Here is a 16,699-nt window from a genome sequence, read left to right on the forward strand (position 1 = left end):
TGTCTGAGGTGATTGGGGGGGTCGGTTTGACCGTTTGGGCCCACAGGAGACTGAGCGATTGAGGGTGGATTACACATAGAAAGAATGCAAGAGAGAGAGAGAGAGAGAGAGAGGAGGGGTCCCGGCATTGGGAGAGAGAGGGATGGATGGATGGATGGATGGATGGATGACGGATGGAAAGTGCAGCGATGAGGGGAGGGATCAACAGAAAGAGAGAAGAAGAGTGGACTGTCTCATCAGTGTGAACGCATCAAAGTATGGACCACTGAACTTTCTTTTTCTCCTGCAGATTCACCATACTGATAGATGGACTACATGTGCGTGTGTGTGTGTGTGTGTGTGTGTGTGTGTGTGTGTGTGTGTGTGTGTGTGTGTGTGTGTGTGTGTGTGTGTGTGTGTGTGTGTGTGAGGCCACAGCAGCGAGACAGGACAGAATAGCGGTGTATTAGCGCTAGTGGACAGTCAGCAGTTTGCTGCAGCCCCATGTAAAGCCCGCTCCATTGTCTGTGCTGCTGGAGGCTTTAGCTGTGGTCCAGTGAGGCCTTGTTACTGGGCTTAGAGGGGCTGGACACTGGATACCAGTCAGACACAACCACAGCCAACACACCTCAAATGGGGCAACCTGAGATGAAAATGAGTAAAATAACATACTGCCATAAGGCTTGATGCTGATTTCTGGTGTCATTTGGAAGGTAAGGCATGAAACTGTTGTAAATTAACATGTTTCTAAAGCTATTTAAATGTAAGATGGGATATAATTAAGGAAGATTTTACACAAACTTACAACCATTATTACCCAGGTTCCATGAATATTGTTGACAATGAAATGTCTTCTCTTGGATGTAAAAGCACGCTGGAGTCCAACAAAGACGACCGAATGAATGGCTCTCACTTATAATAAGGATGGATTTGACAGGCTGAGAGACATGAAAATTGATGTTCAGGTTATTAACAAGCCGTTGAGGCTAAAACTAGGGAAAACATTCCAATTTGCACCATTTGCCCTTTCTACGACTATTTATACAAATGGCTGAACTCTAATTTGACAGATTTGTAATTTTCCAGCCCTCACAGACTCAGAGATGGAGGTGATGCTTGGATGGAGCTCCTGTGCTCATTAGAAGCTGTTTGTCACATGCTTCAGTTAATCCCTACCAAGTGCAGCGTATTTGGGAGCTGAATCATCGAGGATGGAGCCGCTCTGCGCACCAAACACACACTCATGCTGTTAAGCCTTAAAGAACTGGTTTCAATGTAAACTGACTCGGCAGGATCTCACAGGTTTTTCTCTTTAAATGCCCACAGCTCAGATTTCAAAATGTTGTTAACTAAATTCCTCAACTTTCCCACTGCCCAGAAGGTTGAATAATTTGTCTTGGACCATGAATCTTATGTTTTTAAGCCACCGGAGGGGAAGGAACCCAAACAAACAAGAACACATAAGCAAATGACACTGACTCTACCAATGGCTTTAATGCGATGCAACCGCAGGGGTAACTCCGGTTGGCAAGGGCAACAGAGGGATGAATATTCATAGACGCTGTGGTGACACAGCAGTTCTAAGTAAACTACTGACTGCTGCTGTCTGTTTGATCATCAGGTCAATTAATTGTCATCATTGTGTTATATAAGCTCATCCTCACAGAGGTGTGTGACTTTCTTTTAATGGTATCATCAAATGTTTTGTCATTTTTTTCTTTCTTGTCTTCATTAAGAGGAGGAAAAAAATCTGCATATAAAAGATTGCCTTCAATTTAATCTGACACTCAATACATTTTGCTGCTACTATTTGCTTAAAGCTGATTGTCCGTTTCCACCACGTGAGGCTTGTGACATGATGAGGCCCTTTAAACAAGTCATCTTTGAAAACAGCCTGAAGCGGTCGTCCCTGGTGATTTAGTTCGAAACCTTGAATGAGTTACATTGAAGATCCAATGAAAGAACGCGGTGCCATAAAAGAGCATGTAAGGTTAATGAAAGCAATCAAATCAGGCAGAAGATGAAATGAAAGTGATCAAAACTGGCTAATGACATCCAAAAGTACGGGGTGAAGGGAGAGTCAATGGTGGCAGGAACATAAAACTTTATTTCATGTCATGTTTTCAGCTCCAAGAAGGTAACATCTATTACTATTTTCTGAAATTTTCCAACATGACCATTTCCACAAGAACGACTGTGTGTGATAGACTAAATTTATCCTTAGAGGATGGAAATCATAAAAGATTTAGGGGTTCAAGGCTGAGTCACTGCAGTAAATGCTGCAGGATAACTGCTGCCAAACATACAGTTTCCAATTATAATAATATTCCAATAATTAAAAAGTAAGGTCAGCATTTGAAGAATGACTGAAGAAAAAGTTTCTTTTACTTACTTTAAAGAAGCATTTAAAGTAATTAAAACAGCCGGTGATTCAAACAGATATTCATGTAATGGCCAGACCAGCAGGCAAATTCAGAAAAAAAACCCCTCCTTAACTTTTAAATTATTAGGAATAAATAAATAAACACAAGACTAAGGATAAAAAGACATACATGAAAAAAGATTTATTTCAGCTCCTGTGAGGAAGTGGCGAACAACATCAGAGTACAGTATATAGGATAAAGTAAAGCATGAAATGAGGCTAGGAAATATAACAAAGAAGGTGTTGTGTCCACGTTAAGGGTTATTGTGATATTGAAATTCATTTAGTATAAACATCCAGTGAAGAAAATGAAATAAAATAACACATTGGATTAGACTATTTTTGAATTTGTTGTAAAAAGAAGAATGACAGCAACCCAAAGGTAGTACAGAGAGAACATCAGCGTTCAACTGTCTATTACCATGACGTGTGAGTACATCACTGATCACATCCTTCCACCCTGATAACATCACATTGTTTTGAGTGTTTAGGTAGTACTTTTGTATTTGTTTGTGATGTTCTGAGAAAAAGAGGAATGCTTGAATCATTAACAACTGGGATTGACCAGAGAGGACTGCAACCCAAAGCTTCACTTGCACACTGTGTCAAATGACAGTTATTCCAGTGATGAGCTGGCGTCTCATCCGGGTGTACCCCGCCTCTCGTCCATAGCTGGCTGGGATAGGCGCCACCACATCCGTGATGCTATGAAGATGAGGAGATTATGATTGTCCCTTTTTAGGAAGATGAATGAGTAAATAAGAGACATAAAAACATGAAATTCATCTAACATAACAACTATAAGATGGATGGTAGATGATCATATTATTATTATTATTTAAATGATATAATTTCTACTCAACAAACCTCATTTATTAGATCTCTTATAGATTTCAATGACTAAGAAATTTTTTTTTTCACACACAAACATAGAACACATCCTGGTCTAAGGACAATGATGAGGTTGTGTTGTCATTTGGTGTCATGAAGGTTGGCCCTTTCACATTCGTCACACGATGTTTCGCTCGGGGTGTGTTTGACATTTGATGGTCAAAACACTGACGTATGAAATTTGAATATTTTTGAAGATTCATCAGTAGAGATGAGATTTATTTTCAGAAGTACAATTGTAGCTGACAAGGTCCTTTTACAGACTGTAATATAATATACCACACCAACACTTTACTGGCAGCCCCTGATTTCTGAAACGAATCTGAAGTTAATATACTGTATAACGTGCGGTAAAAGTAATTGCTTTTCCTCAGACTGAGGAAATACCTGATGGGAGAACTTCTAATCCTTCTGCTGAGCTTTTGTTGAAAGTCAAATGAACGTACCTCCGTGAATTTCTTCTCCCACCACCTACAATTAACCCTTACATTATTTGTGTACAGATTCAGCAGTTAACTGATACCTCCACTTTCCTCTTGATCGAGGATATCAAAAACATTAGACATTGTGTCTGGGGTACCACAGGGGTCAGTGTTGGGTCCAAAATTATTTATACTTTACAATAATGATTTACGTAAGGTTTCAAAGGTACTTAAAATGATACTTTTTGCGGATGATACAACCATCCTCTGCAAAGGAAATTATAAAAATAAAGTAACTCAAACAGTAAATGAGGAATTACCCAAGATGCAATTATGGTTTGATATAAACAAATTATCCTTGAACCTAACCAAAACTAAGTATAGGTTATTTGAGAAGAAACGTCGCAAACACAAAATCAATATTAACGTGAATGAAGTAAATATTGAAGGGGTTAATGAATTTAAAATGCTAGGAGTGATTATTGATGAGATGCTAAATTGGAAACCTCATTTAAGACAACTGCAAATAAAGTTAGCCAGAAGTGTATCCATACTCTGGACAACTCAAAAACTATTAAATCAGAAGGCACTCCATATAATATATTGTGCACTAACCCTGCCCTATCTGAACTACTGTACTGTATGGGGAAACACATATAAAAGTGTCTTACAACCTTTATTTCTGACCCAGAAAAGAGCCTTAAGGATTATTCACAATGAACATTATAGAGCTCACACAAACCACTTATTTATTAAATCTAAACTACTGAAAATACATGACATCATCAGCTATAAAACTGTGTAACTTATGTATAAAGCCGCCAATAACAATTTACCTCAAAATATACAATCACAAATACAGATTAATGAACCCAGTTACCAACTAAGAGAAAACACAGCATTTGTACAGATAAAAGCAAGAACCACATTAAAAACATTTTCACAATCGTTCACTGGTGTCAAACATTGGAATAAACTGGATAATGAAATTAGGAGTATGGGAACTCTAACTGCCTTTAACAAAGCATTTAAAAACATGATTTTGCAAGGTTATATTTTTGATGTGAATAATGATTAAAGGACTGCACTGTTATGATGAATTAAACTTCATGTTGTCAATCCTGTGAAATAAATGTCACTGTAACCTTTGTGCAGTAACTGAGTACATGCAAGATGTTACGACTGCTACGAAAGTGGAGAGGAAAGGAATGCTGAGTAAACAAGGACACTACTGACCAGAAACAACCCTTGAAAGGAATTACAAAATGAACATTAACAAAATTTGGACTCTTCTCAAAACAACAATGTACCAGAATAAAATAATTGACATTGATTTGTGACATGCAATGTGTGAATTGGTTGACAATGTGCTGTAATGAGAGAGACGTTGATGATTTAGGGGACGGGAACCTTACAAGCCAATAGCTTCTACCCGTCAACCCTTTTTTTTCTTTTGGGATGTTGTTGCTGATGTCTCAACACTGATGAAAGTGAAGTCTGTTGTAATAGCATGTCTGGAAAGAAGAAAATAAACTGAATAAATAAATAAATAAATCGTTAATTGTAAAACTTGCACTTGTCTTGTTGGTCAGTGAATGTATTGCATGCAGTGGGCCTTTAAATACAGGATCCAGTAAACGATGTAATGATTTTATTTCCACACTCAGAAGTGATGAAAGGTTGGAGGATGGATGAGTTATGAAGGATTTCATGAATGATCATGAATGAATTGACTATGTTGGACTTTCTTATAGACAAAGAAACAAATTTCTGAATATAGGGACTTGTGATTGCTTCTCTTTGTTCTGTGTTTGAAGGAAAAAGACAGTTTAGATCAAAGGGGCGGGGCTAAATAACCTGTGGACGTCATCAGAATGATCAGGTGTGTTATAACAGTGATTCTCTTAACTCCTCAGAGGTGACTATAGTCTTCATATTGAAATATGTGTGCACCCACATTATCATCACCTCTATTTTAAGCCTTGTTGTGTTATGAAATAAAGAGCCATTATTAAGGCTCCACATCAAATAAATGTACTTAGATGCATTATAATTCCAGACATGGCAGAAACAGACCATTTATATAATTGAAATGTTCAGGAAATGTCTGATGAACATCAAATGGTCAGAGAACTGGGGTTCAGATAGTAAATTAGCTGGAGATTAGAAACCACACAAACTTTTCCAACAGTGCTATCTATATGGGCAATAAAATAACTAGTAATATTGAGAAACCAGCACAAAACACATTTATAGATCAGCTGTCTTTATAGGAATGTTTTATACTTGGTAACACAATCCCTGATTAAAGTTATATTTGTATTGACTTCATTAACTTTTTAAGCTCAAATAGTTTTACTAATGACTTCACAAACCTGTATATAAAACAGGATCGAATATAAATTGAATGTGGATGAATTTGAAATTGAAATGAAAGATAATGACGAGAAAAGTTAAAAGGGGTTCAAATTACAAGTGGAGGTGACACACACACACACACACACACACACACACACACACACACACACACACACACACACATAGTGAATAGGTGGGTGGAGGCTGGATGGTTTAGGATGATTAACAGCGAGACAGAAATAACCTCCTGGGTTGGGCTCTCCTGAATTCCACAACCCCAGACGACACTAAATAGCTCACACACCGGGAAGTGGCATGTTGGGGATGTATTAAAGGACACGTCTCTCTCTTTCTGTGTGTGTGTGTGTGTGTGTGTGTGTGTGTATCCAGGTTTACCTACACTTGTAGGAATGGCCCCTGACTTAACTTCAGTTTTGGCATCTCCTCTTGCTAGAAAATGCTATAAGATGTAAGAAAGAGTCCAGGATACGTTTCAGATGGGATGTGATTTATCATACATTCTGTATGTGATAGTTTTCAACAACACTGAGGGGGTGCATTTATGAAACAAGATAAATATTATAGAGATTAGCAGCCTGGTCAGCAGGTTGTGGACTCCAAATGCAAAACATTGCAGGTAATGACTTAAAAGGATTTAGTCATTAATAGGTGACTGTGCAGATACAGAAATAGTATTATTAAAGTCTGTTGTAGTGTTGAATCCACCTCTCAGCTTTTAATGATAATTCTTTTTTATTTTCTGGTGTAATGCAAGAGGAGATACAAGCGAAATTCAATGCTGTATGACAGCAGGATGAGCCTCTCACTTTATTTCTGTATCAATACTGCATGCAGGTGTTAGAAACGTGCTACTGCAACATGATGGTCCAAACAGCATCCCACAAAAAGTAAGAAATAAAATGCAATAAATCAGCAGACATTTTCTGTGAACATCTGACGTGTGTGCTGTAATAACCAGGTATCTGACATAACCTGAAACAAGTGTTACCATAATTGTTGGACTTGAATATTTAAGTGTTATAAGATGTGCAATGATGTAATCTTTCATTAAAAAACTTATACATGATCTGCTTTGAATCATATACATTTATTAAGTTTTTTTTTTAATATATATAAAGGAAGCAGGTGATGACATGCAGACGCACTTATAACACTGCTGTAAGAAAACATATTTCTACAGAAAGTTGTCATAGCAACCGCCTCCTCAATAGGTAGTTTCACTCACTCCACACAGTGGAAACTCAATTAATTCATCCTCACAAACGCCTGCTGCAGATATTTCTTCAAAAATTGACTGACTTTAGTCTATAAATAGAATGAAATTAAAAGTGTCATTTTTTACAGGACAGTCAAGGCAAACCTGTTTGATTAGTGATCGCTCCAAATTCCAGCAAAGTAAAACGATATTAAAACACACTCTAGCTTTTCTCCCTGAGATGAAGCGAGAAAGAAAGTAAGTCTCCATGTAGGCTGAAGCTTATATAAGGAACACAGCGATTGACATTAAAAACTACATGTTCAATAAATCACCTGACTTGGGTGACTGTGGAAGTTAGTTGAGATGATTGTACCTCAGCATCAACGAAAGATTCCTGAAAACATTCCTGGAGCCACATAAACCTAAAAACCCAATCACATGTTCCCTCCAGGACACACAAAGTTTCACTGAAATAGATATATATACGTACTTTATTTATCCCAAACTGGGAAATTTGAGTGTTTTTGAGTCCTCCTGCTGACAACCTCACATAAACAAACAGTAACAATCACATCAACTCCTGCAACCTTCGCTGGTGGAGGTCATAAAAGCTGAACTTGAATTCTACATGTTAACCTGTTGCAGTGGACTCTGTCTGCTGATCTGTGTTTTCCACTCTTTTACTTCATACTTAATTATGACCTTTACAGTTTGAATTTCCTACCTTTGATGTAAACAGAAAACAGACACAACAAAGAAACACCCATGAGTGCCCTATTGGTTGTGGATGTTCTCTTGAACTAGGATGCTCTCCTGTAGTTTGTTGAAACTAACACAGGACTTTGAGGTCTGACTGCTGCGTGACAGGGGTGCTGTAGTTGGAGTTCCAGTCCCTTTCAAACACAGCCTTCAGCTGTGATTGGACAGTTGGCTCCAGAGACTGTGAGGCAGTTTGATTGACAACCAATGCTGAACCAGCTGTGTTCGTGAAGTATTCACCTGACCAGTTGGATGTACCTGTAGAAAGGAAAAACAAAAAAAAACCCTACACATTTTAGCCCATAGTCAAGTTTTTAAAAGACTAGGTGAAAGTGATGCATCAAATGAGGTTATTATCTTGATTTTCATAGTCATAATTTTCCCTCACTATCACCACTGAGGAACCCCAGAAAATCTTAACCCCGACCGCTCACAGCGGCAGCCCGATCACATGATAATAATAGGGCAGCAGTGGCTTGGCGATAGAGCAGGTCGTCCTATGATCCAAGATCGGCGGTTCGATTCCTGCTCCCGCCAAGCCACCTGGAGTGTGAGCTGACAGTGGGAGGTGTCAGCTCACCTCCAGAGCACTGCTGAGGCGCCCTTGAGCAAGGTGCCGTCCCCTTTACAATTTGCTCATGAGGGTTGCCCCAGGAAGGAGCTACCCCGCCACTCTACCTCCCATTGCATGCCTACAGGAACCCTTGTGTATGCGTGTGTGTTTTCGTACTACAGGAAGCCTGTACTCACTAACATGTATGCCTGCGTTTGAACTAGTAATGTGTGCTTTCTTAATTTTCCTTCAGGGATCAGATCAGTATATAAAATTTAAAAATTAAATTAATAGCAATAGATCACAAGTGAGTCAGAAATTCAGGAAAAAAAAGTATTCATAGTAAAAGAATTCATAGTATTCATTCATTCAGAAATAAATCTAAATACTTCCATTGTGCTCTAAATCTATTGTCTTCAGGCAGACAGACAGTGGGCAGCATTACCTATGTAGGCGACCTTGTCAGTCACCATGTACTTGTTGTGGTTGACTCTGGCAAATGGAATCTCCTTCTGTCTGGGGTTGGCAGGAACAACAAACAGCCTCTGGATTAGAGAGACAAAGATCACCAGGCCTGAGTTGTCACTGATTTTCACCTGTACAACCTTTCTCACCACCGGTCCTTTGTTCGGTGAAGAAGCACAGAACAGCTGCGTACCACTTGGATATCCAGTTTGCTCTTGGGGTCGTGAAGCGACGCCAGAGACTTCAGGAAGGGGAGCATGACCGGTTGGGTGCTGCCCCAGCAGCTGATCAGCAGACGCACTTTGATCCGCCTCTCGAATGCTACTCTCCTCAGTTGGTTGTCGATGTCTGCCCAATACCTGCAAAATTAGAAACATACATCAATCACGCAGATAAGAACTTAGCTGGTTCAGTTTCTGTTTATATTCATGAAATATCATTGTGATTGATGAGAAGTCTGAGGATGACTAAAGTTATTGTTCATCATCAGGAGGACCTTTATTTGTTTCTTTATGTTCCGACTCTTCATAACACAAGTTTGTGAACAACTGTACCTTCTAGGATGAGTAAATTCTGTGGTGGGCAGATAGTTCATGACAGCAATGTAGATGAAGCTCCGGGCATCCTCCATGACACTGAGGATAGACTGAATGTCTGATGTCCTGCCAGCTGCACAGAAGGAAGGAGGGGAACTCTGACAGGAAGAGGAGTGGAGAACAAACTCAAGCAACTTAATGAACAACACTGGAAACCAGACAGATGATAAAGAATGGAGAAGGTGTTGTGCGATGTGTGACGGGTGCTTTTGTGGTCACACGGCAACGTTGGACGACTACAGTTAGATTGTAAAATAAATGGTCCACTGATATTGCGTGAGAGTGGTCAAAGTGAGATATAAAGGCCATCTTTTCAGTGTGGGGACCTCTACAATAAATACACATTTCTCACCGACAGATAGACACTGGATGGCGTGTTGTTGAGTGGCAGCTGAAGGGGCGTGTCCTTGTTGTAGGGAGTGGAGAAACTGACGGGCCAAGGTGATGGGATGGACTGGCTCTCCCCTAGGAACCAATAGGCTTCAAAGATCTTACCCAGGTCTGCAGCCAAGCAGCTGCAGTTGTAGACGGCGACACCGAGCTCCTTCACCTGGAGACCAGAAACAGAAGACTTCTTTAAATTCTATCACACATTTTAAAGCTAAAATATTGGTACGAAAAATCAACATAAATTTTTTTTTTTTTTACAAATGTTACTCTCTACCAACTAATTTTCAACTTTTCATTTGATTTTATGTCCAGGAAATAAATATTTTACTCTTTTTTAATGAATCAACCACAATTATACATTTAGAATATTGTTTTTCTTACATCACTAAATAGAAAAATTTAAGAAATGACAATGACATCCCCGCGTTTAAAGAATTTTTAAACATTTAGTTGTTTGCAGACGCGCAAAAAAAAAACCTTCTTGAGAAAAACAGGACACTCATAGCGACAACATCTCATAAAAATAGAACGGAGAGCTCTGATATTAAATGAAAATACACAACACCTTATTTCTTATTCTTCTCTTTTGATAATGGTGTCAGACAGCGACGTCATTAGAGTCAACACACACTAGGAAACTTCTCCTATTACTGACAGCTGATTCTGATTGACAACCTGTGTAAGGGACCTCCAGTCCATGTTGGCGCTGCCAATGTAAATGTGTTTCTTGTCCACAACCCAGAACTTTGTGTGGAGGACGCCTGAAGTGAGCGCCTTCACGTTCACCATTCTGATGTCAGCTCCTGAAACAGACAGACACATGTATTAACTAAAGTCATGATGGTCAGAAGACTCACAAACCGTGTTGGTAGAGGTGTAGTGAAGCAGCAGTGAACAGCTGTCCACAGTTCTGTTTACCCAATGGAGCAGAGGCAAATAATTTTTTAGATTTGATTCATACATTTTGGAGGCAGAAGTTGTTGAGATAAGTCTCATGAATAGGTCCTGAATTAAAAGTAAATGATGATCCACACATTAGACGTAAGACATCTGTGGACATTTTCCTTCATAATGAGGTAGTTTAATGTATTTTAATCAGATACACATGTCACAAAACATGTGAGGAAAAATAAATTAAATGTGAAGTGATTATTAAAGATGAAACAATTTAATATGAGATATAAACATAAAAGTTTAAATGAAAATGATATTCATATTTAACTTTATGCTGAAATATCTGACATTTATTTCATCAAATCTATATTTAACAGCCATTAATCTCATCAGATCTCATGCTAAGCTTGAAGTTTAGCGCTTTAACATTGACTCAGCATAATTAAGTAAGAAAACATCAGTATGTTTGGGATGCCATAAAACTCAATAACTAATAATATTAATAGGCGGTCCTTTCTTTTCACTCTCTACATTGTCAGCCCTCTAATCAATCATTTCCCTATCCTAATCAATACAGAGCACAGCTGGCTCAGGCTTAATATGACTGAACTTCCACTATCAGCTCAGTCATGTACGTGTAGTTTTAATAAAACAAACCAGAGCTTCACCTGAGTCGTTCAGCAGTCTCAGGTCATCTTGCAGTTGACTCGCCTGTGGTGTGTTGACTGCAATACGAACAGACAACGTCCCTGAGAGTTCAGCCAGAGTCTTCAGAACGGCCTCACCCTGAGAACACAACGAACACAGCAGGTGTAAGCCTGCTGATCTTGTTCGATGTTCCCTGTGGTAATAAGAAGACGTCTGATCTTTTGTTAAGTTAACCTCATCCTGTCCCATTCCCTGCTGACCTGAACGGCAGTCGGCTCATGAGTGCCAGTGTCGCTGTTAGTGAGCGTCCAATAGAAAGAGGCGATGTCGATGCTGCTACGAGCCTCGCCCATCAGACTGAGCCAGGCTTGGAAGACAGAGGGGTGAGTAGTGCTGGAATTAAACTCCAACCCTTCAGGGATGCTCTCCACCAGAACAATACTGGCCATGAAAAGAGAAGACTTTACCTCCAGTCCCATTCTTTCTACAAATACGATATAAAGCTCAGCTGATATCTAATAAGCCATTAAGTCCAGAATACAGAAACATCATCAGAGCTTCTTCATGATATATCAAACTGGCTTTAGTGATGCTGACAGAGCCCCCTCCCTTCAGATGGGCTGTGCATATGCTGGCTTACCTGCAGGGGTCTGAGCAGGACTCGGCCTGGGGCAGACGAAGGCTGCTGCTCAGGGCAGGATGGGAGGAGGAAACACGCAGCGTCAGGAGGCTACAGATGGCAAAAGCAGCCAGGAGTCCGGTAGTGACAAAGCCCAGAGCTATCACACACCACCAACACTGCAGAGGAGGAGGAAACACTCCGGGTCAGTAAAATATGTATAAATGTGAATTTGTGTGATTTGATTCTTTAGAGCAATTGTTTGGTGAAGGACTGTACTCAGCAGTAACATACCACATGTAATTTCCTTTTGGATTCCTGGATCCTACTCCTCTCATCCAAAAGCTGCCAACATCACAAGAACACACAAGTAAACATTTCAATTATCCTGTAAAACACAGCTTATAATCGACTTTTGTAAAGGACAATTTGTAAAGGAGATAATATAAGATGACTTTGGAAAAGACCATTTTGAAACAAAAAACCCCCCAACATTGATCCCCGGTTGTGAACACACTGCTCCTATTGGCTTGTTAGTACCATAGTCATTACATAACACACATCTTGAGCACAAACTAACCTTTAATAACTATTTCTGACTGTTGCTATTTGATGACATCCCCTTAACATACAAAACATGAACCATTGCGTCTAAGGGGAAGCACTACTGTTTTCATCGGAGTAATAAACCTACAAAGAAATAACAATCTTCATGTAGAGCAGAAAATGTTTCACAAAAGTTTTTCAGTTTTTGATTGGGTTTTACTTAAACCCAATCAAAAACTGGAACAGGGAAGTACTCAAACCTGACAGAACATTCCTATGCTATCAACTATTTAATCAACAGCAGCGACAAGAGCTTCCTTACTGCGCTGTAAGTGAAGTCCATCTTCAAAGACTGAATAACATCTGATCTGACGGCTATCAGGAGTGTCCGCTGATGTCAGAAAATGGTCGACAGATCTGAGAACAAACTGAGGAACAAAAAAAACCAACTGTTACATAATTTAGAACAACGTGACTCAATGTTGAATCTGCACACACAAACTTAAAAACCATGTCTGTAGGTGTCGCAGTCTGAACTCCTTTGATTACAAAGATGTCTTGTGATATGAGTAAAAAATAACAGCTGGGATTAATTCGCTTATAAGAATTAATGGACGTGCGCGCACACACACACACACACACACACACACACACACACACACACACACACACACACACACACACAAACACACACCTGTGCCTATCCTTTGCAGATATGACAAAGAGAAAGAGCTGGATGTTTTCAATTCCATGGACAGAATAACCCAACAACCCCCTCCCACCCACACACACACACACACACACACACACACACACACACAAACACACACACACGCAGAAAGAGAGAGAAGGAAAGGGGAATAGAACAAGAAAAAGACAGAAAGAGAGCGCTTGGTCTTGTGATACATGATGTCTGATTACTTAAAAGAGAAGCGAAGTATCGATGCCTTTGTGCTGACAGCAGCAGAAAACACAGGAAAGTTCATTTTAAGGCAGATGTTTTTTTCAGGGTGACTTTTTGTTTATCTGATTTCATCTTATTGTGGTTGTTGTAAAGTGCTTAACAAATGAAGTTGGATTGGATTGCATTGGATTATACATAACAATAAAAAAAAAATCCAGGGAACCAGACGAGACGGCCGTGATTGTTTGATCTTCGGCTGTTTTTCCACCTTGTTGGTCAGGGATGTTGCTGAAGCCTATCCCATGTGGCTATGGGTGAGAGGTGGGGTACACCCCGGACGTGTCGCCAGAGCATTGCAGAGCCACACAAAAGACAAACCATCATTCACACACACACACATTCACATCTACTGACAATTAAGACTGATCATTTCACCTGAGCAGCACGTTGTTGCAGGTGGGAGGAAGATTGAGAACCTATACAGACATGGGGGAATCGAACCGAGAACCATCTACCCACCTCGCAGCCCCATGTAGATTATATAGTTTTCAATAAGTGAAAAAGAATAAAATAGCTAAGTGTGCCCTCAAATTCCTGACTCATGCATTAAATGTCACTAAATAAAGAAAGACATGAGGACAAAGGTGGATTATTGATCCAAGCAAAGTAAAACAAAGAGAGCAACACGCATCAGGTTAGCTAACAAAGAACAGTCATGTCAAAGGGGAGGCAACAAACATAAATGTTCTAAAATAGGACACTTTTACTCAAAAAGGGTTTGAGAACGAACTGAATTATTGTAAAGTCAAGTGAATAATCGACCATACGGTTATTTTTCTGTGTGTAATAGTACCTTAAATCACATTCTGAGTCCAACACATGAACTATTTGAGGAGCAAATGTTGAGTCGCTGACGGTGCAAAACAACAAAAACGAGGAACTTTCGGTCCCGAAAATCTCCCGACTTACCTTTTATTATGTGTCAAAGTGAAATAAGAGCAGCGCTGACGTCTGTCCTTCGCGTACAATAACATTTAATGTTGTTTTTTGTGTTATTTTGGCACACAAGAATACATCAAACGCCACTTTATGGCAACATAAAAAAATCTGCATACGAACTGTATGGCGATGGGACTTGGTCATGTGACCGAGGCCGTGCAGCCAATTAGCGCGGACCTGTTAGTGACGTAAACAGGGAGTAAAAGTAATAAGTTATTTGACCACAAGGTGGCGCTGTACGTCCTCGTACGGACGTGCGCTCGGCGTTAATGACGGAGGCCGGTATAAGGGGAGGTAAAGAGCGGTTTTATCTGGAATTGACTTTGTTGTCGAGCATAATTAGTGTCATTATATACGAAGCACGAGGGGGAACCGTAAGAACTATCCATGACGAAAAGAAAAGAAAAGAAAAGAAAAGAAAAGAAAAGAAAAGAAAAGAAAAGAAAAGAAAAGAAAAGAAAAGAAAAGAAAAAAGGTGAACGTTCCATGGCAATGTGCATAGATCGCATCAAACGCAGTGCATTTTGTCTTCATGGATTGACCTAATGTAAATGTCTCTGATTGCCTATTAGTGGAAAAACAGTGGGACCTTGAACCTCTCCTTGTAATATATATTTCAAGTATTATTTTTTTTCCTAGATATAATCAATAAGTGTGGTGAACACTTCCAAAATGATGTTTCTTTTATTTAAATGTCTATGACAAGACTGCAGGTTTATATGGTGCATCTTCCGCATTTGCAGCCACTAACTGCCCATTCCTGCAATAAGTCATAAAAAATCTCAATATATCAGATACTTTTAGTTATAAAATTAGCAAACATAAAAGCAGGCCATACATTTTCATGAACTTGAAAGAAGGCCATACATAAATAAATGAGAAAAAAAAAATTAACAAGCTCAAATGAAAAAAAATACAAAAGTTAGCAGTTAATTTTAAAAAATGTTCTTTTATTTTGAAATAAAAATTTTCTGGGAGCATGTCTGACATAAGTGAGTGTACAGAGCCCCTCCGTATGTGTGAGATATACTATGTATTTAACATGTTTTAACAAATGTATGCGTGATGGACCAGTGAGGAGTTGCCTCTGGCGGGATGTGGCCTGAGGGCTCCCCAACTGAAGTGACCGGCAATGTAGGCCTTTCACAGACATGTGCTTGTTAATTAGTCTAAAAACATTACATATACCATTTTTACGACAACAGAATAACTTTCTGTCTTTTGAATTTTTTCTTTTTAAGCCTTTTTCCATTTCAGAGAAGAAAAGCAAGACAGAATAGGCCTGAAGGAGTGTTTGCACAGCCATCCTGGAATGGTGAGAAATAATTAATACCTGAAGAAATGACCTGGATTCCAATATTTGTTTTTCCGGTTGATTCTGATAATGATCTTGTTCTTTCAAGTGTGACGCTCCAACTGTCACTTTGTATAACAATCACACTCTCTGCCAGGCGAGTAGCCTCTGTCTCTGTCTCTCTGATTGAAGAGGTGGATCAGCACTTCGTCGGTCAGCCAGCAGCCACTGATCATCCTGTCATCTCTAAATACTGGGCTCTAAGTCCACCTCACGGTGAGATCATAAACTATTTGATCAGCCTCTCCTGGTTCGCCTGACTCAAGCTTCTTCAGTTCCCTTGTTCAGTTCTCCTGTTCGACTGGACTCCCCAGTTTAGGCTCTAGCTCTGACTCTAAAGCTGAGGAGAGACTCCTCAATCATCTATCATTAGTTTAATAAACACTTTCTTATTTAAACTCACTGTCTTCTCCATATTGGGTTCAGTTATGATTGTGCTTTTCTATTTGTCACTAAAACGAGGCCTTTCATTGCAGCGGAGTATATATTTCTTTCGTAACATTTTTGTTATGGGTGTGATGACTTATTCTTGTAAGCTTTTGATTCTTATATCTTCCTTCTTTCTTTTCAGTGACATAATTGTGAATAAAGTTGATATTAAAAATGGATTGCTTATTCAAAGTCTCCTTCAAGAGCACATGCCACTGAGACTGTACAGAAAAAATCTCTATCAAGAATTTT

At 39.4% G+C, this 16,699-nt stretch overlaps 1 protein-coding gene across 2 annotated transcripts; it reads right to left on the bottom strand.

Annotated features, from left to right (window-relative positions):
* Positions 1–4,451: 4,451 nt before the first annotated feature.
* On the bottom strand, positions 4,452–14,778 carry pld3 (phospholipase D family member 3). Of its 2 annotated transcripts, XM_068317242.1 has the most exons (12): positions 14,635–14,778; positions 13,084–13,189; positions 12,510–12,560; positions 12,237–12,394; positions 11,857–12,037; positions 11,617–11,734; positions 10,730–10,857; positions 10,017–10,214; positions 9,623–9,762; positions 9,262–9,427; positions 9,049–9,148; positions 4,452–8,308 (listed from the first exon to the last, which is right to left on the bottom strand). In XM_068317242.1, the coding sequence occupies exons 2-12, from the start codon at positions 13,102–13,104 to the stop codon at positions 8,121–8,123; spliced, it is 1,449 nt and encodes a 482-aa protein (XP_068173343.1). In that variant the 5' UTR covers positions 13,105–13,189; positions 14,635–14,778; the 3' UTR covers positions 4,452–8,120. The 2 variants fall into 2 exon arrangements, with proteins under 2 accessions (XP_068173343.1, XP_068173344.1); XM_068317243.1 differs by lacking the exons at positions 12,510–12,560; positions 13,084–13,189; positions 14,635–14,778 and having other exon boundaries at positions 11,857–12,080; positions 12,237–12,351.
* Between the last annotated feature and the right edge of the window lie 1,921 nt (positions 14,779–16,699).

The sequence above is a fragment of the Antennarius striatus genome, chromosome 6, assembly GCF_040054535.1.
Source record: "Antennarius striatus isolate MH-2024 chromosome 6, ASM4005453v1, whole genome shotgun sequence".
Classification (NCBI taxonomy): domain Eukaryota; kingdom Metazoa; phylum Chordata; class Actinopteri; order Lophiiformes; family Antennariidae; genus Antennarius; species Antennarius striatus.

Excerpts from the sequence above, each read along its gene's own strand:
- pld3 (XM_068317242.1), bottom strand. The coding sequence starts at position 13,104 with ATGGACTTCACTTACAGCGCA. Across the intron at positions 12,395-12,509 it reads CCAAAAGGAAATTACATGTG|TGTTGGTGGTGTGTGATAGC; the intron begins GTATGTTACTGC and ends CCTCCTCTGCAG. Across the intron at positions 10,858-11,616 it reads GAGACTGCTGAACGACTCAG|GAGCTGACATCAGAATGGTG; the intron begins GTGAAGCTCTGG and ends TGTCTGTTTCAG.